This window comes from Ahaetulla prasina, chromosome 2 (genome assembly GCF_028640845.1).
Source record: "Ahaetulla prasina isolate Xishuangbanna chromosome 2, ASM2864084v1, whole genome shotgun sequence".
Classification (NCBI taxonomy): domain Eukaryota; kingdom Metazoa; phylum Chordata; class Lepidosauria; order Squamata; family Colubridae; genus Ahaetulla; species Ahaetulla prasina.
The window spans coordinates 44,475,010-44,495,934 of NC_080540.1; the positions used below are offsets into that span (position 1 = coordinate 44,475,010).

At 39.1% G+C, this 20,925-nt stretch overlaps 1 protein-coding gene and 1 long non-coding RNA gene across 3 annotated transcripts in view; one reads left to right on the forward strand and one right to left on the reverse strand.

The window, feature by feature from the left end:
* Positions 1–9,307, reverse strand: part of RYBP (RING1 and YY1 binding protein) — a 62,193-nt gene extending 52,886 nt beyond the window's left edge. Inside the window, exons 1-2 of the mRNA XM_058168731.1 lie at positions 9,008–9,307; positions 7,741–7,866 (exon numbers count right to left, since the gene is read on the reverse strand). Coding sequence (XP_058024714.1) covers positions 7,741–7,866; positions 9,008–9,039 — 158 coding nt within the window. The 5' untranslated portion in view covers positions 9,040–9,307. The remainder of the gene's footprint in view (positions 1–7,740; positions 7,867–9,007) is intronic.
* A 166-nt stretch (positions 9,308–9,473) lies between these two features.
* Positions 9,474–19,887, forward strand: LOC131191038 (uncharacterized). 2 transcript variants are annotated; one of them, XR_009153403.1, is made up of 4 exons: positions 9,474–9,611; positions 12,368–12,566; positions 15,127–15,278; positions 15,968–19,887. It is a non-coding gene; the product is annotated as an uncharacterized LOC131191038 (long non-coding RNA). The 2 variants fall into 2 exon arrangements; XR_009153402.1 differs by having other exon boundaries at positions 9,481–9,611; positions 12,364–12,566.
* Positions 19,888–20,925: the final 1,038 nt, after the last annotated feature.

Below are 20,925 nucleotides of genomic sequence, written 5' to 3' on the forward strand. Positions count from 1 at the left end.
GATTGTGTATAGATTTAAGCAATAAATCTTTTGAACTGCAACTTGACTTGTATAATAATTCTTTGTGCCTGACAAATTCTTGACTAAAGTTTACTTCTTAAAAAATACAAAGACTTTATATTTTAATTCACATGCGTATCCATTATGCTAATCTTAATTACACTGAACCTTTATTTTCATGATTGCTACACTAAATATAGATACTTATCTATAACTAAATCCAAAAGTGATAAATCCACTTAAATAAAGAGCATGAACGTTTCCTTGGGGTCAAGGACTACCGGTTTTTGTATGATAAATTGAAGATCCCAATCAAAAAGTGAATGGTGCCAATATGGAAAAACTATTAAACTATTTCTTCCATCTTTCCCAAACTTTTATTTTTTACCTATAAACAACACTATTTAATTTATCCTCCACCTTTAAATAAACTTGCCTTAAAATAAATTGTTCTCCTCTATAATAAATTTTAGATAATTATACAGCAATTCTGTGACACATACTGAGTTGATGTTTCAGTTTTGAACAATGCCATCAGCTGCTGCTTTCTGAGTTATCAGTGGAGATTACCTGAATGGCTTCATCTGGATAGTTTCTTAACTCCTGAAGTTTAAAGCATCTGTTGGGGAAGCACTCTGCCTTCAAGATTCAGAGAACAAGAAGAGGGTATGTGACTAACAAATAGCCATTCAGTGTCACCTTTTGTTTCCAGCCTGATCTCAATTAATGAATTTGTCCTCTAAGGTTCTGGAGAAGTGTTCCCATTGTTTCTTACACTATATGATGAAACTAGGTTTGTTAATTTTATCTTGTACTTTGAAACCAGCATATGGGACTTGTCAAAATACTATGCAACGGTCAATTAAAAATATAGAATGTATTGATGTAGCAGCATAATAGAAAAGTATTATTTACAAACAATAACTAAAGCCAGCCAAAATAAATGTAAGTATTGTTAATTCAATGTTAATTTTCAAGGAGAAATGTCTAGCGGTACAATACATTTCACCAGATGGAAGGGCAATCCAGAAAGTATGATATGACATCATAGGGGAAATGTATAAGAAGTTTGTTTCCCCCCTCCCTATTTTTCCCAGCTGACTGGTCACTTATTGTTAGTCAGCTCTCCTCATCCCCCAAGCACTCTTATCTCTCTAGACATAGTTGAAATTAGTTAAGAACACCGAAAGATACAAACTGTTGAAAGAGATAAACAAAAGACCAGTTTTGATAATAAAAATGTTACTATTATCCACTCATGTGCCAAGCAATATTAACAGAAGAAATACTATATATCTAAAAGTCAAACTAAAAGCTGTTCCTTGCACATACCACATTCTTTGATCCTATCATTCAAACATATGAACCTAGATCATTTAGTATTACATAGTATTTTTAAAAACTAGAAAGAGCTTTAAAAATTGTTGGAAGTTTCAAAATCCAATGTAGTTCCTAACTTATATACATGGCTAACTTCTGAAACTTCAGAAATTTCAAGTATTTTTACAATACTATATTTTCAAGCTCCAAAAAAACAAGGTGAAAATCTAAAACAATAAGCACCATAATGTCTCCAATGCTTTTCAACTCTTGTGTTTCCATTACTTCCTTCAATTTCTAACTTGCTCTCATTTTCTTTATATTCTTGATTGTGAAACCCAATACACTACAATATAACAGCTTTCCACTGCACTGCTGAAGCTTTCCAGGATACTACTTTATATTGGACTGTTGGGGCAGCTGGGGCTTTGTGCCATGCGGCTGGGATGGGCTAGGGTAGCTGAGGCTTCCAGGAATATGTGTGGCTTTGCTGAGACACAAGGCAGAGTGCAGGATGGCCAGACAGAGATGGGGAGTTGATAGGTGGTAGGGGGACTTGAAGATGAGGCAGCCACTTAATTTATCAAGGCTTGGGACTAGGGGCTTACAATAAAATGGCTTATATTGAGGTGGGCCCTCAACTAACAAATGACAGAATTTGCTTAATAACAACAACAGGGACCCTGGGATTGCCATCACTATGCAATGCAATCATGTGACATTGTACTTTATGACTGTATCACTTAGTGATAGAAATTCCATTCACAATTATTCTCATAAAGACAATCACTATCATTTTAATATATCACTGTTGTTGTACTGCATATTTTAAAAATATAATGAAAATGTAAAATTTATCTTTGATTTTAGATTAATAACATGTTTACATATTTGAATGGAAGTATTTAAATGTTTCTGATATTTAAAACTTTAAAACGGGTGTCTTTCCGGCCGCCTTGAAAGAGGCGGTGGTGAGGCCCCTCCTTAAGAAGCCTTCCCTGGACCCGGCTGTTTTAGGTAATTATCGTCCGGTCTCCAACCTTCGCTTTGCGGCGAAGGTTGTAGAGAGTATGGTGGCATATCAGTTTCCCTTACACCTGGATGAAACCGTCTATCTAGACCCGTTCCAGTCCGGTTTTCGGCCCGGTTACAGCACGGAGACGGCTTTGGTCGCGTTGGTGGATGATCTCTGGAGGGCCAGGGATAGGGGTTGTTCCTCTGCCCTGGTCCTATTAGACCTCTCAGCGGCTTTCGATACCATCGACCATGGTATCCTGCTGCGCCGGTTGGAGGGATTGGGAGTGGGAGGCACCGTTTATCGGTGGTTCTCCTCCTATCTCTCCGACCGGTCGCAGTCGGTGTTGACAGGGGGGCAGAGGTCAGCCCCGAGGTGCCTCACTTGTGGGGTGCCGCAGGGGTCGATCCTCTCGCCCCTTCTGTTCAACATCTACATGAAACCGCTGGGTGAGATCATCAGTGGTTTCGGCATGAGGTACCAGCTGTATGCGGATGACACCCAGCTGTACTTTTCCACGCCGGACCACCCCAACGAAGCTATCGAAGTGCTGTCCCGGTGTCTGGAGGCCGTACGGGTCTGGATGGGGAGAAACAGGCTCAAGCTCAATCCCTCCAAGACAGAGTGGCTGTGGATGCCGGCATCCCGGTACAGTCAGCTAAATCCGCGGCTGACCATCGGTGGCGAGTCATTGGCCCCGATGGAGAGGGTGCGCAACTTAGGCGTCCTCCTGGATGAACGGCTGTCTCTAGAAGATCATTTGATGGCCGTCTCCAGGAGAACGTTCTACCAGGTCTGCCTGGTGCGCCAGTTGCGCCCCTTTCTGGACCGGGATGCCCTATGCACGGTCACTCACACACTCATGACGTCTCGCCTGGATTACTGCAATGCTCTCTACATGGGGCTCCCCTTGAGGGGCATCCGGAGGCTACAGTTAGTCCAGAATGCGGCTGCGCGGGTGATAGAGGGAGCCCCTCGTGGCTCCCGTATAACATCCATCCTGCGCAGACTGCACTGGCTACCTGTGGCCTTCCGGGTGCGCTTCAAGGTTTTGGTGACCACCTTTAAAGCGCTCCATGGCATAGGGCCGGGTTATCTACGGGACCGCCTACTGCTACCGAATACCTCTCACCGACCCGTGCGCTCTCACAGAGGGACTCCTCAGGGTGCCGTCAGCGAGGCAATGTCGTCTGGCGGCGCCCAGGAAGGGCCTTCTCTGTGGGGCTCCCACCCTCTGGAACGAACTACCCCAGGACTTCGTCAGCTTCCGGACCTTGGACCTTCCGTGAGCTTAAAACATACTTATTTAATTGCGCAGGACTGAGCTAGAATTTAATTTACGGGTTTTAAATTGGGTTTTATTTTCATATTTTTAATTTAGGCTTTTAGAATAAGTTTTTTAATTGTTTTTAGACTGTATTTATCTATTTTTAAATGCCTGTAAACCGCCCTGAGTCCTTCGGGAGATAGGGCGGTATATAAATTTAAATAATAAATAAATAAATAAATAAAACGCATAAGATGATCAGAAACTTGTAGAGATGTAACTTATGATTATATGCCCTTTCTGTAGCAATACAACAAATCCTTATTTTAATCATTATTTTATACTTATTAGAACACTGCAGAATTTCCTAAATTAATAAAAACAAACAATGCTTTCACTTTTAGTCATAAATACCAACACATCAACATATCAATAATGTATTAGAGAAAGTTAAAGTTAAAGTATCAATACACAACAACTCTTATAACTCCGTTCAAAATCTATAAAAACCATACAAAACTATATAAAACTATAATAATAAAACTGAGTCCTTCGGGAGAAGGGCGGTATAAAAATTGAAATAAATAAATAAAATAAATAATCCAATACTTTACTGATCTGATCTAAAATATGTGGCCTGCATTAATTCCCCCTTATTGTTAAAGGAGTATGAAAAACACAACAAAATATTACACAGGGTAAGTAGTAGATTTACCCTGTGTATTCATACATCCTGCTGCTGCTACTACCTGATACAAATAGTAACTCTATCTTCAATTCAGATTTAGGTATAAGCCATTTGTCCACCCCTTATTCACAACATATCCCTGTACCCCTCTTCCTCTAAATAATACACATGGATTACACAACGCTACACAAGACATCTTCTCTAAATAGCTCAATTAATGGACAATATCACTATCCAATCATCAGGGATTTTTAAAAGTCCAGCATAATCAACAAGTGGGGGGGGGGGAGGCACAGATGCAAGAATGGAATTCTATGCATACTATTTGAGGGACCTGTAAGAAAGGCAGGTCACTAATCAAATACCTAAAGTCATGTTAATTTCTCTGTATAACTTAGGAGGAAAGGGATAGAAAAGTCTGTCTGCATCAATCCAATTTTACAGTTCTAAATTTCCCCTCTCACAGTAATATCACTCAATTTGTTAAAGATTGCTATTAATACAAAGAGGCTGAATTAGATTTCAAGTTATCTTAACAAGCAACTTTTCTGTATGAAAACACGCAAACCAACTGTTGCATTAGATGTAGATATTCTGAGTAATAGTCAACTAGTGTGGCATTTTTGTACTTCAAGTATCTATTAAAAAGAATTCCCCTAGAAAACAACTTGCGTCATATACAGTAATTCATAATTCCAAGCCACAACCAAAAACTCATATCTAAAGTTCAGATACATACTGTTATTTAAACTGTTTGCCATATTCAGTTTCACTCTATGATAGTTAAAATTATATAAAACATCATGAGTATCATTGTAAATAATTATGTTATGTTAATTATGAAATTGTTTTATTTCAAAAAACATATTAAATGCATTATACTAAGAAAGACACATAGAGGTCTTGGAATTTAGTTATACAGATGTATGTGGTGATCAGCTTCTGCATCTCACAAGGAAACATTTCATCAGCTGTATTATGGGAGGGCTTGAAGTTTGTTTTACTTCATAAATGCAATTGCTCATGGGAATGAAATCTCCATAATAAAGTCTGCCCAGCCCTATGGAAAGGGCTTACAAGTATTGATGTCAAACTCTGTATATCTAATATACAAAAAAATCACAATTGATTACCAACATAAAATAAACACAAGACAGTACTTATAACATTCCAAAACAAGAAAAAAAAACTATGGAGAAAGTTTAGACAGTAGTCCTATATGTGAAGCACACTGAAATAGGTCACGGAATGAGGGATATGAATTCATATAAATTCTCTAACCTGCATAAATGACTCATTTAACTAACCCAAAGGGTATTAGATATTGCCCCTAACAGACACAATCTTATTATGGACTATATTTATCTGAGTTATATTTATCTAGGTTACCTGAAGAACTAACTCTCCACAATTATATCTGCCTGTGCCTCTAGGTTTAGCAGAGAGGGCATGCTTTGTGTCCCACCTGCTAGAGACTTACATTTGGTGGTCTCAGGAGGCGGTCCTCTCTGTTGTAGGGTCTGTCTCTGAAATCTTCTCTCCCTGCCCCCCCCCGCCCCCCCCCTGCGAGGTTAGTTTCATCCTGCTAATGTTCCCTAAGTCTCTCAAGACCTGCCTTTGTCATTAAGCTAGAGGTCCTAGGGGACTGGGGATATTTTTAGATGGCTCTTTTATTCATTTATAATCTTTCCTATATCTGATGGTTTGCATTTTCAAGAATGATTTTTAAGAATCATATTTTAATAGTGATTGTTTAATATATTGTTTTTTTATTGTTGTATTATTTTATTGTTTATTGTTATATGTCATCCAGAATCCTGTTATAAGATGGGCAGCTATATAAAGTAGATTTTAAAAAATACATATTCATTCCCTAGTCAACTGTTCTGTGTATCAAAAAACAACAATCCCTAATTACTGGGGAATTAATTGACCTTATTCCTGTGACAAACCCAACCAGACAGAACTTATGAAAACTCCTGTCCATCAGTGGGCTCTTCCACAGCCCTGCAAGGAATGTGTGAAAAGGCAGAAAGAGGTGAGGGTGGATAAGAATCTACCACGAAGAACCAAGTAATATCATACCACAACTGAAACAATACTCCAAAGCAGGGTGGGAGTAGAGAATAAGAAAATAATTGTATTTGAAAGTAATAGTCTTCCAGCCTCCTTTGTAGCAGCTAAAGCTAAAAGATAGATCCACACAACTTGTGACATGTGGTACCAGCATACAAAGGTGATTTTCTTGGTTGGAAGAGAAGTCTCAATCATGCACAGTGTAAACAAAAACACAGACTATATCTATCCAAAAGCTGGTTGTCTATCCCCAATAAATGCAGACTAAAATGCTAATCTTAAAAATATTTTAATAAAGGAACAAATGAATATCAACAGATTTGAAAACAAGAGCTACAGGTGGATTCAGACAAATATTGTCTCTTTATAATACTTACTTTCACAACGTTAAATCAGTTTTGTTTACAGAAGTATAAGACTTGCAAAGATAAAGGCATTATCTACAGGAATGTATTCAGAAGACACACACACAAAAAGGCTTCATATCACATAGTTTTCACTCCTGTAGAAGGTTTTTGTTTGATTAAATAAATATCCAAATATTGTGAACACATTCTAAACTGTTCCAAGTCACTTAACTTCCCAAATAATCATCTGCCTAAAAGCTTAAACTTCACACAAATAACTATTTCTATAGAAATAATTAACATAAAAAGTCTGTAACAACATATGGCAATACTTTCATCATAAAAAAACCGTGAGGATACAGAATAGGGATAGAGGATACTTCTAAACTTAACTACCTGAAAGAAATATCAGTAACAACTTTAGTCTTTTGAAAGAATTTCCAGCAATCCAGATAACAATCAGAATAAGTTAATATCCCAAGTTCTCATAAGTCTATTATTTCTACAGCACTGCTGTAAATATCATATACTTTTATATCTAGTATTTATACTTTATACTATTCTGGAAAACATAGGCTTTCTACTTAGCTTTGGTATTTTACATAGAACATCCAGTATACTTAAAACACACATACAAATCTGAATGTTTATACTCTTCTTACTGTACCATACAATTCCACATCCAAATATATTTATAAATTGAAGATGTTAATGCCCCTTTCTCTTATCACCTCTTATTTTATTCAGCAGCATTCCTGAAACCAAAATGGCAAAAAAAACCAAGTTTCCAATTATATCTAAATGTCCCAAGAAATACTCAATAACTTTTGATTTATAAAAAGACCATATTAACAATATCAAATATTATACTTATACAAATATTCAATTTTATTGAAAGGTCACAACACAAAATACCAAGTTGAAACACCTTTCTCTTCCAGTTATTTCATGCTGCTATCACTATGGTAAATCAACAAGTCAACTTTATTACAATTAAGAATGGAGATATTTCAATATGACTATGTACCTTGTAGAGGTGCCTTTCCTGACATCACATATGCTGCATTTGAAGGCTTCAGCGCTGTTTCTAAAGGTGCAGACACTACAATCCCAAAAACCTTCATCAGCTACAGGTTTAGCTTGCCTTTTGGGTCTTGAGAAGTGCATATATAAAGAGGGGTAAAGAAGGAGAGAAGAAATAAAACATGTTAGAAACAAGATAATAAAACAAGGCTATTTCATGTTACATTCTGTTTGCCTGCTTTTCTTTTCCTCTGGCTAAAAAAGTAATCACATTTTTTGGAAAGAGGTAAAAGGGAGGGGGAGCAGGAAGAGGTGCAAAACATTTATAAACCTGAACCACACTGTGCTTTACTCTCACCAGATACATATTCTGCTTTCCCCCATTACTATATCCCTGAGTGAGAGAGGAAAGGATAACATTTCCTCTCAATCTTCAATCCCAAGACAATCGATTTTCACTCAACACTGAGTACCAGTGAATCTAGAAGGGAAGGGAAAAGGATGGTGAAAGGCATCTGAGAGGGCTTGAAACCCTCCCTCTTTTTTTGGTGGGGAGGGGGAGCTTAATTGTACTTTAAAGGATTGTAGGCGTGTCCCTCCATGCGCCCCCTCTGTCTGTCTGTCTGTCTCTCTCTTTTACCTTGTTAAATCTCCCTTTGTCTGGAAGAAGTCAGTGTGAGGAGATGTATGTGTGTGAAAAGAGAGTGAAGAGCCGCCATAGCTGCTCTAACACCAGATTAGCCCTGGCACCGACACACACACACATACAGAGAGAGAGAAAGAGAGAGAGAGAGAGAGAGAACACAAACATTTGCTCTCCGCTTTGCTTTTACACACTCCCTCCATCTTAAGAGCCACCCTGGGCACCGAATGCAGCCCCCCCCCTTACGTCTTACCACACAAGGAGCTTCCAGCTTCTCCTCTCCACCCAACACCATTGAAAAAAAGGAGTTTTCCGTACCTGGCTGGGAGGGAGGCAGGCAGGCAAACAAATAAGGCTCTCTTCCTTACCCACTTCCTCCATCTTAAAAGCCCCCTCCTCTACCACCACCACTACTACTACTAACCACCACCACTACTACTACTCTGTGGCCTAGTCCCCACACGCAGCGCCTCCCCAGAGCATAAGGCGGAGGTGGGTGCTCTAAGCTGGCACCCGCGCATACTCCTTTCTATTCCCTTTCCACACTCCCTCCATCTTAGGAGAAGCCCTCTCTCTCTTTTAAAACCCGCTTCGCCAAAGCGCCCCGACTTCTTTCCCTCTTCCTCACCTGGTCGGGCTCTTCTTGTCGCCCATGGTCATGGATCGGTGGAGACCGGGCCCCCTCGCCTCGCCTCGCGCACCCGGAGCGGAAGGCAACGGGGCTGACTCCTCCGACCAGCAGGCTCCGGCGGCTCCTCAGCAGCCGCCGCCGCCGCCGCTCCTGCCGCTGCCAGGCCCCCGCTCCAGACTAGGCAGCGCAGGGAGCGCAGCCCCGCTCTTCTTCCCCTCCCTCTCCTCTCTCTCTCTCTCTCCCTCTCCAAGCCAGGCAAGCACAGCTACAGCGGGCGGAGCTCGCGGCCCTCCCCGGCCAATCCGGGCAGCTCGGCCTTGGGCTACCGCTGGCGCGAGGGAAGGGGAACGTGCAACCTCTCTCCCCCCCCCACTTCCACCTCACACACGCGCACCCCCTTCAAGCCCGTCAGTCGCGGCGGCGGCGGCCAAACGGCTCCCTCGGCGACGAACGGAGGTCGCCCCGATTCCGTGCGAGAACCGAGAGGAGCGTGTCGCCGTCGTCGTCGTCGTCGTTTGGGCGGCGCCTGGCCACCCACAAGGCCAGCATGTGACCCCGCCTCGGTTCAGCCGCCTGCCGCTGGGAGCCGAGAGGGTGGCCGGTACGCGGGTCGGATCCGTCCCCCCGCCCCAGGCGAAAGTGTGGCGGGGGTGTGTGGAATAGTGGGGGGGGGAGGGAAGAGGCGTGCGCTTCGCCCTCCCCTGCGTTGGTGTGTCTGCGCCTCAAAAGGGGATGTGGGAGGGGGAGAAACAAGTGTGAGGAGTCGGTCGGAAGAGGACGCGGAGGAACCTCCGCGTCTCTGAAGTTGCTGGGGGGCCCCCCTCGCGCGAAGGTGCTTTCAAACTGTCGCCCGCCTGTCAACGCCCGCGTCGTCAACCCGGGATTTATCCCGTTAAAGCGTGTCACCTGGCTCGCGCCGTGGCTGTTGCCCTCTCTGACGCCCGCGTGTGCCAAGCAAGTGGGGGGGAGGGTGTCGGTCCGGCCGGGTCGACGGTTAACGTTAGAAAAGGAGGAAACGAGCCCACCTTTCCCCCCCCCCTCTTTAGCCCCGCTGGAACATGAATTGGAGAGAAGACAAGCCCACCACACACCTTGATCCTCCGGGCTGTGTGATTTACTCGGCCTCCTCTGGAAACTATCCCCCCCCCGAAAAAAAAGTAGGGGTCGTGCGTTGCCAACGCTCACATACACTCCGTTTAGCCACCGGTACCACAGCCTTCAGAGTCTTCTTTTCAGTCACGTTTTCTGGGAATTGAGAAATGTGTCAACATTTGCTCTTCCTGTGTCATTTACCTGCGAAGCTGCTTTATTCAAGGTTACTTTGCAAGCAGTCCTTGATACACTGGGTGCACGCCGCCCCGCCATGGAATTGCATCATGCATGTAGATGAATTTCAAATTAACAATCGGGGAAAGCTTTTAACCAATCCAGGTGGTTAAAATGCAGCCAGTTTTTAAATTTCTGCCGTCTCAGGATTAAATTGTCGGTGATCTATTAAGTGGTCATAACAGGAGAGCCATGTCAGCCTAGTGGGAAAAAAGTCTGGGGTGGGGGATGTTATCACTTGTTCTGACTTACACTATTATTAAAATACAAACTCTTCTGATTTATCCCATGTATATATTGTGAATATTTTCAACTTATGCAGAAACTAGTTCAAAATTAGATGTACTATTAAGAGACATGAAATCAGAAAACTTTATCAAGACCATAAAGACACTTTGAATCCACAAATAAGAGGAGAAAGAATATGCCACCAAACTAGCACCTCAAAGAGCTTCTCAGTTTCCCTCAGAAATTGAAACACTTGCATATATTTCTTTCTAACTAAACTATACATACATACATTTATTTATTTATTGTTTATTGCCTATCAATCTGATATCTAAAGATGAGAAGCTTTATCCATTAGTATTTTTTCTTCTAATGTAACGCTTTGTAACATGTAATTTTGGAGTGTAACTTCCAGAAAATCCCTAAAATTTACCTGAAAATTAAATATTTCAATATCACGTAACAGGACAATTATTAAAGCTAATAATTTTCTTGTTTTTTGACATCTTAAAATGTATAATTGTATAATTTATAATGTATAATTTAAATTTCTCTTTATTCTTGCTTTTCTTTTATGAAATAAAGAGGATTATAAAACAGTACTTTTTTATTGCTAGAGATATTTTTATATGTGACATGATTCTGATTTTAGAAGCAGAAATCAGTCATTGTTTTGCCTAGATTTCCATCTTCAAAAAACAGCATGATTACCAGCGGAGGAAAAATGTAGTCTCCAGAAGTATGAAATCCTGTGATGCTCCTCTGAGTTCAATAGTGTCTTTGGATGATTTTCATTCTTAAATATCAATCTGAGCTTTATTAATCTTCTCTAGAAGAGGAAAAGTATTCTGGAGATTAAATATGTAGTATATATTATCTCTGAATATTCAGTCACAAACCCAAAGACCAAGCATGAGACAAAATATATGATTTAGGGGAAAAAAAACACAAGGAAACATTAATTACAACTTGGCCATATGGACATTTACAAAATCTAGTTACACCAGCAAGTTTACCAAAAATTGACAGATTCTAATGTGTTTCAGAGGTTTAGGAGATTTGCCAATATCATAACCACTACTAAATAGCCTTGTGCCAGTATAATTATGCTACCTCATGGTGCCAAATAGAGGTGACTTTTATGCATCCACTTGTGGCGTTTATTATAAAAAGTAGACAACAAGAAGAGCCTTTTAATTTTAGTGCTTAATCCAGACGTCAGTCTGCCTTTTCTATGGTTAAAAGCACAACTAAACAAACTTCAAGTGGAATTTAGTTGCAGGTCTGTGCAACTGATGTGTAATTCTTCATCACGTTTTGTTTAAACCAAATGTTTACTACTTACCAAAAAGAATAATATTTTCATAAACTTCTATCCCTAATGAAGCATGCAAAAATAAAATAGAATTATACATATACGAATATCTATATGTATCTCAGTTCTATACATAACTAAAATGGCTTAATCTCAAATAGGTGTTTATAGATTGGAACATAAGGATTTTGTGAAGATCCTGAATTAGCATGAAGTAACGACTCAATGATTTTTTTGAAAAAGAATCTTTTCATGACACACTGGAACCTCTTGTAATAATTAATATGATCCATCAAAAGAAAGACCCAAGAGCCTTAAGACTTGAGTCCTAATGTAGATGTTTTAGGATGGAGGTGGTTGGTGTAGGTGCAGCACCCCCTTCCCACATGAAGATGTGTTTTTAGCCTATATTTAATACTTTGTCATTTTAATTGTTTTCATATTTATAATTGGTTTCTATATTGCTATTTTTATTACTTGTAAGCCAGGCAAGGTCACTCTGGACAGTGAGATGGGTAGCATATAACTTTAATAACAACATCAACAACAACTGGATCACTGCTTGAATGCCATTGTCATTGACAAATTCGCCATCACTCAATTGCAAAAAGCGGCTTTACTCCTTCCATCCTGCGACAATATCTATAACACCATCAAACATCCACATCTACCTACCCCTGGTCCTTGGTAAGAACTTGATAGATAGACAAAAATGCTAAATCCAGTCTGAGCATCTGGCTGACTGCGATGAATAATAATAATAATAATAATAATAATAATAATAATAATAATAATAATAATAATAATAATAATACCTGTTTTTTTTCTGTGAAAATATGATTCAAGTATTAATTAAACAAATATGGACAATAACTGAAAAACTGTAATTTTATTCTGAGAGCAAGTTCTGGATGCTGCTTGTCCTGATTCAGCTCGTCTATGAGATTACCTTCTCCATAACAGGCAGACAAGGCAGCAAAGAAGAGGCGGACAGGTAGCCAAAAAGTGAAATTAAAGCGCACCAGTGCCTGCTGCCTTGCTTACAGATGCATCTGTCCAAAGGAAAAAGAAATGCTCTACAATCGTATTAAGCCTAGGTATAGAAGAGATATGTAGGTAGATAAAAATCTTGCAAGCTGCTGCATAACCAACTAGACTATATACTACATGCAAACCATGTTGAATATAACAGAAAAAGGCAATTTGAGAAGAAGAGATTGAAGAGCAGGTGAATGGAAGTCAAGAGCAAAAATAAAGCAGAAACTGCTTTATTTTTTATTAACTAAACCTGGTTGTGCTATCAGGTCTCAGGACCACAGGGACTGGTGAATTAGTGAGGTGGCTCTGTATAGTTTTTAAAATATTTTTAATAACAATACTAATTACTTGAGATCTTTATTATCTAATTGTTTTGAGCTTTGTTGTATGATGTCCACAGTTACTTGTTTTGTGATATGGGTGGCTAAATGAATTCAACAAATAAATAAAACTCAAAACTTTTTTTTTAAATGAAGGAATAGAGAAAAAAGAGAAGTAGCATAGATAAGCTGAACTTTGATAAAGATATCACATTTGTACTTTCCATGAAAGATAAAATGAAAGACTATATAAGAACCAGTAACTAGTTATCTGGAAGAGAAAAAACAGGAACTCATGGCAATTTCGGCAATTGTAAGAAATAAATAGTGAAGATCCACATGTTCTAAAATCAGATAAATCCAAGCATGGCAGAGTTAACATAACATAATAACAGAGTTGGAAGGGACCTTGGAGGTCTTCTAGTCCAACCCTGCACCACTTCAGACAAATAGTTATCCAACATTTTCTTAAAAATTTCCAGTGTTGGAGCATTCACAACTTCTGCAGGCAAGTTGTTCCACTGTTTAATTGTTCTGTGTTCTAGTTGTATGAAAGATTCAGTCTGCGTTCTGAAGAGGAATGCTTTCATGTGCTTTTGGCAAATGGCTAGTTCCCCAGTTGTCCAGCTGGTGAACCTTTCAGAGCTGTTTGGTTGGTCACTATAAGAAATTGACCTTGGACTCTACATTTAGAGCTTATTTTCCTCTTCTTTGCAGATGGCATCTTGTAAAACTGTAAATAAAAAGATTTCACAAAGAAACTAGAACTCTGGATAATACTGATAAGATTATTTGTTTTCCCCATGATACAAACCCTCTGAAGAAGAAATACTATAGTAATAAGAAATTGTGTCCAGAAAGAGATTTGGATAAGGCCATTCAAATAACAAAAAAATGCCAATTCATACCCGCCTTTATGTTAAACATTCCATACAAATGCAGAATAACTATGAGATAAACTAGAGTGCCGGCAGACTACAAGAACAATAATATATTATTTGAAAAGTTGTGCGGTTTTTTTTCCTTACAACATTGAGCTTTCATAGCAAAAGATTAATTATGTAGTTCTTCAGTCTTCTTTGTTTCTTAGCAAATATTATAACATTAGACACTGAAGGCCTGCCAGCCATTCTTACAAGAGTGTAATTTCACATGATTTATAACATATGTGACACAAGGTAATTATTCCGTTCATGAAATACACTCTTAATATGTAATTTTTAGACCCAGTTTTGAGTGTGGTGTTTTTATCTAAGAACTTGATTGTGCAACTTTAAGTCCGTCAAGAGATTTCAGTTTTGATTCCAGAGATCAGAGAACAATTCTTAGATTAATATAAAGTAGGAATGACTGTGATCTCATGTGGCTATTATCAAAGGTCACACTTCTGCATCAATGACTTTCATAGGATAGTATAAAGTGCTGCCATTCCTGTTGATTTATGCTGACATTTTAAATCCATCTCTCAATTCTGCCATAGTTCACGCAAGTGCTTTTCCTTACCTGCTGAGGGGTAATCTTGTCTGCAAAAGGAGAAAGATGATTACGGTCACCATAGTTGTTTCTGTTTTGTTTAGCACATCTGTATTCCCAGCCAATTATGTTTTATTCAATAAACTATTTTATACAATACATTGTGTGGGCTAATGTAATGTGTATAGTAGCTCACTTTTCACACAGCGCTATGGTGGAGTGACAGTGGGACTATGATATCTGAGTTGCAAAATTCCAAGTGTTTGTTACACTTTTTTGGTTGGTTTTTCTTTTCCTGCTATCTAATGTTTGTCTGAATTTTTGCAATCCGTCTATGAAAGCTTTAAATGAAGGGTTGGTGGACTAGCTAGTACTTGTAAGTATTCTATCCCTGTAAAACCCTCGTTCTCTTTCAGTGAGAGATGAGTGCTGGGATTCAGAGCATTTCATTGTCTTCAATCAATATCGAGTATAGATTCTTAAATCAGCAAAGGATTTTTGAAGCAGATTTTCTCTATTGGATCTGGAATTCAAACCCTCTGCCCAAACCCCTGCAGAATCTGGCAAGGTAAAATTAGCAAATATGTGTGGATAGAAACATCCAAGTTCTTTTATCTTTTTCCAGTGGTGCTTTGCTTAGCTGGGTAGCTTTATTATTATTTCCTTCTCTGTCCCTCTCCCTCTTTGTTTTGCTTGCTGGATTGTCAGTTAATGATTGCTTACTTTGGTATGCAGATCTAAGTCTAATGGCTGATAATCTATTTTTCAAGTTCTTATTTCTTGCTTTTGTTTAAAAAAAATAAAGCACTAAGTTTGTATCAACAGCCCCTGCTTGGCCTTGGTAACCTCTACTTAAAAAATTAAACTGGAACAATTTATTATGTCTACTCTTGTGGATTTCCTATTCTGCCTCACCAGATTCCATAGGAAGGACACCTCTGTATTTAAGAACAGATGGTGGCAGCTTAACTATCAGCCCAGAAGGGAAAATTTTACCTGGAGAGAACAGCAACACCTATACCTTGGGAACTTTAAATGTTTCATTTCTTTCTTTTAGTAAATGTCAGTTATGCCACTCAGAGTCACATTCATGTGATTGGGCAGCTATATAAATTTGATAAACAAATTCAAAGGGATGTATTGGAAATAAGGCATGTTTAAGTGTGTATTGATGATAACTGGTGACATTACAAGATTGGGTGTATTTTTTATATGACTTTTTGTATTGTGTATTTTTTGTATTCACATATAAAACAGTGTCCAAGGGCATACATTACCAGTCTCTGCCTTACAAGATGACCCTCCAAATCTTTTGATGACAAAAGGAAAAGGAATTGGTAAAAATGTCTCTCCCCAACTGTAAATTTTGAACCCTGAATGGACGTGGTTTCCATTTTCCTTCATTTATTAAGTGTCGCTGATGTACCGTATTTTCTTTTGCTTTTGCTAAGTAGATGTGTCACATCTGCCTTATACAAATACAAATTCATCTGGCAGGGGGCTTTCCCTTGCTTTCGAAGTATGCCACCCTTAAAGCAACCTCTAACCTGATTGTTTCTGTTGTGTCTGGATTTTCACCAGCATAGAGCTGATGAGATCCCATGTTTATTTACCAGCACTGCCAGTTTTTTAAACTGCTATGAAATGCTACAAATCTATGTCAGCATTTTTGTATAAAATTAATGCTAACTATAAATTGTTAACTCATTACTACACTAACCAAAGTATTTAATCTATTTAGTCCAGTCTTGAAGTTTGCCTTTAATTGGTTTGGGTTCTTAGAAATGCCATCTATCTATTGAAAAGTGATTTGGTGAGTGAATATTCTCAAAAATAAATGAAATTTGAGGGCATAACAAGGAACAAACTTTTCTTTATTACTGAAGAGCCACCATAGAGTAGTTCAATGATCAGCCTAGCAAGACTTGATTCAAGGAAATCTAAGTTCAGATCCACACACGAACTGTGGAACTCCTTGGTACCATAGACTCAGGGGTGAAATTTAAAAATTTTCCCTACCAGTTCTGTGGGCATGGCTTAATTGGTGGGCATGGCTTGGTGGGCAGTTACCCAGTGGGCGTGGCTTGATGGTCAGGTGACTGGGTGGGCATGGCCAATAATAATAAATAATAAAAATAATAAACAAAGTACACAAAACAGTAAGAGGTACCAAAAACCAACTTTCACACTTTACACACACACAACACAGCAGAACACAACTGACTCACACACAATGTAAAAGCAGCTGCACTTCACCCAAAATGGCCACTGCAACAAGCAGGAACCTCACACAGCCACAAAAAGCTCAAAAACCAACTTTCATAATTTACACACACACAACACTACACAACACAACACAATTGACTCACACACAATGTAAAAGCAGCTGCACTTCACCCAAAATGGCCCCTGCAAAAAGCAGGAAACTCACACAGCCACAAAAAGCTCAAAAACCAACTTTCACACTTTTTCCACACAAAATGCCACATACAGCTTTGTGATACTTTGTGTGTTTGTGTAGTTAGAGTGAAACACTACAGAAACATACCAAATCTCAGAAAGCTGCACCAATATTTTATTTTATTATTTTATTTTATTTTATTTATATTTTTAGATAAAAGCAGCTAAATTTAAAACTTCTAAATTGCTATGTCTAAAAAAAAAAAAATTCCTTAAAAAAACCCGATTAACTATTAACTATTTTTTTAAAGCTCCCCCCACAAAAAAAACCCCTCAATTACTTACCAAATTGAAGGCACAAGGCAGGCAGGCAGGCAGGCAGATTCAGCTGCTTACCGATGAGATTGATTGCAGGCAGGCAGATTCAGTTGCTAGCTGATGCAATTGATTGCAGCGATTGCAGCAGCCGTAGCAAGACAGGAAAAGCAAGCAAGCCCGGAAGAAGCAGCAAGCTGCCAAGCAGGCAAGTGGGGCCAGGGGGTGGGCAGGGATTTTTGCTACCGGTTCTCCGAACCACCTGCCACTATCGCTACCGGATCAGCCGATCTGGTTTGAACCAGGAGCATAGACTAGTCACTGAAAAGGCACTTGAGTAAAAAAAATGCAAACATAAACTAGACAACCAAATTTTTGCAGGTCCATGGCAAATGTACCTACAAATATCAGAATTGTGCAAGCAATGATCTTCCTTGTGATACTATAAGGAAGAAAAAGTTGGACTTTGAAGAAGCAGAAGAGGAATAGTATTGATGCTTTTGGTGTAGAAGACAACTCCTGAGTATACCAGAGAGAACCAAGAAAACAAACAAATGGATCATCAAATAAACCAATTCAAAGTTCTCACTCATAGCACAAATGACCAGGCTCAAATTATCCTACTGTGGCCAGGTTATGCAAAGACCTAGCACTCTACTGAAAACTCTGATGCTGGGAAAGAAGATGACCACAAGCAAGCAGCTATAGTAACAATGGGTGCAATATTGGACCTGAAAGGCCTGGTCAGGAACAGATTGTCATGGGGGGAAAAGCTAATGTGTTTCCCCAAAAATAAGACCCTGTCTTATATTTTTTTGAACCCTGAAATAAGCCCTTGGCCTTATTGCATGTGCTCGAAAACCCAATTGGGCTTATTATCAGGGGATGTCATATTTTGGGGGTGCAGGGTATGTATGTATGTATATGTTTGCTATACGTAGGTACCAACTTGATGGCATATAATCAATCAATCAATCATCCTCTGAAAATGTTAGTGTATGGTTCATTGAGTTGTTCAAATGTGGAAAATGGCACTGAAGAAACCATGATTGTTAATCATGGGTATGTATTAACACACTTGTCTCTCAATGTTGTCTATCGTACAGAGTTTTGTAAGGATAAATTGAGAGAGAGAATGTTCTGTGTTAACTGAACTCCTTGAAGGAAAGATAATGAACTTGATTGCTTTAAAAACCACCATAGAAAACACTCTGAAGATGCCTCTAGGGTCCTCCTACCTTATTTCAAATACTTCTTTATCTGAAATATGGAGGACTAAACAGCTTTCAGGCTATGCAATACATTACTTCTGGAACAGGATTATGTCCCTCCCCTTTTCTTTAATTTAAACAGATGGTAAGTAGCATCTGGCTGACCTTCTCTGAGCTTAGCAGCTAGATCTAACTAGGGACTAACTAATACCTGAATTGCAATAAATCAAGAAAGCTCATGCATTAACCTATGACTACCATACGTAGGCGCAAAATCCAGGCAGCCACTAGTTAGCAGCAAATAGTAAGTTTCTTTTTGCTGCCATCTAGTGACTTCCTGGATTTTTGCAAGCTAAATGTTGTAGCCCTTCTGTAGGCTAGATTGGGAAAAGTAAAAAAAAAAAACATCCTAAAAGAAAAGAGTAGCGAATCCTCATCATTCTATTGCAAGAAAATGGCACAGCTTTGTCCATATAGTCTCCAGGAATCAAAAGCACTTTTACTCTCTTCCGTAAAGAAGAGAGCCATTTTGTTGATGCCTTGTCTGAATAGAAAAAGATAGACATCTGATTAATTAAATGCTAGTAACTGTGGTCCCTTTGGTACTGATTTAGTAGGACATCTGAACCTAGCCATTTTGGTTTTTAAATGATGATTAAGATCTGATGAGTTGTTTAATAATTTTGGTTTAAAACAAATCATGGTTGAGTATGAGATATCAGCCCACCCAACAGAAATCAATTGAAAGTAATAATAAAATCCAGTCATGCATGTTTATCAATACATTCAAAGGGATTTACATCTGAGAAAACATTGTTAAGATCGGATCTATTAATAGAAATGGAATTTAAGATTGAATCATATGCATATCTATCTGAGAATAAATGGGAGTAAAATACAATGGGAATTATTTTTGTGTAAACATCACCAGTTGTACCACATATTGTGCTCCCTCTTATAAAGCAATAGGACCAACTTTCTCCCAAAAGTGAAATAAAACACCCATATCACCTTGCTTTGTCCTGCTTTGATCTCCTCTGCAACCTCTTCCAGAGGATCCTCTGGTACTTCAAACAACTGGAAGAGGCAACATCAACATGACCTCTCTCAGATCTAGGACATGATTACTGTACGATAGATTGTACAAACCCAAGCACAGTGGTGGGATTCAGCCAGTTCGCACCACTTCGGGAGAACTGGTTGTTAACTTACTGAGCAGTTTGGCAAACTAGTTGTTGGAAGAAATTATTAGGGCAGAGAACTGGTTGTTAAATTACTTGAATCCTACCACCGCCCAAGCAGTTGTAATAATTCAATAAATTGTGAGTAAATGTCTTGAAAACATAGTCTGTTTGTGATATCTCTTATGTTCAGAGATGTCTATGAATTCTATGGCTCTTCAGGTTGCACCTTTCATTTCTGGAAATCACTGTCCCTCAAAAAAGAGAGTTTTTCAGAAATCAAACCAAACCTTTCTAAAGAAAAGGGTATGTTTTTGTTTATTCATTCATTCATACAACGTTTATAGTACATCCCAATGTTAATGGATTCTGGTCTGGGTACTACAAAACCCCCTGCCTCATGCACTAATATAAATGATCTAAGGGCCAAAAGCCCACCTTCACCTATTGTAAAAATAGTTGTAAAGTTGAGGCCATCTTTTCTCTGGGAGGAGAGTGTTCCACTAAGTAGCACTACCACTGTGAAGGCCCTTCAACTCAGGAACCTCATGAGGAGAAAACCCACAATAGGTCCTCTCTAAAGGGCTAGGCTGGATGGGCAAATCTGAGTTTGCCGAGACTTCACCTGATATATGCTGTACTATAAAGGGCTTTAAAAGTGATAACGAGCATTTTGAATTGGGTCCAGTAGCCTAATGGCAATCAAGGCAGCAACTTAAACAAAAAAATGTTACCCTCTCAGACAAGATTAACTCATCAAGAGTCAATGTCAGCCCTCAGAGTTAGACCAGGAAAGAAAACTGACAGAGCAAAGATTTCAGGAATGCTACTTTACTGATGTATTCCAAATGGAAATAAGGCAGAATAATTCTGAATTTATTTCTCATGTCTTCCTCTTTCTCAGGGCTGAGTTTTCTCTTTATAGTTCTTATTATTGATGTTGGTTATTACTGTTATCTTCTTATTTCTCAACAAGCTTTACATTAGAGTGATGGTCACAATCTGAGTTGCTAGGGGCTCTTGGTCCATGGAGAGTCATCAGTGGTGTATTAGCTGAAGCTGAGCAAAGGATTCCCTCTCCATACTTCCACTTGCTGTTTAAACAGGA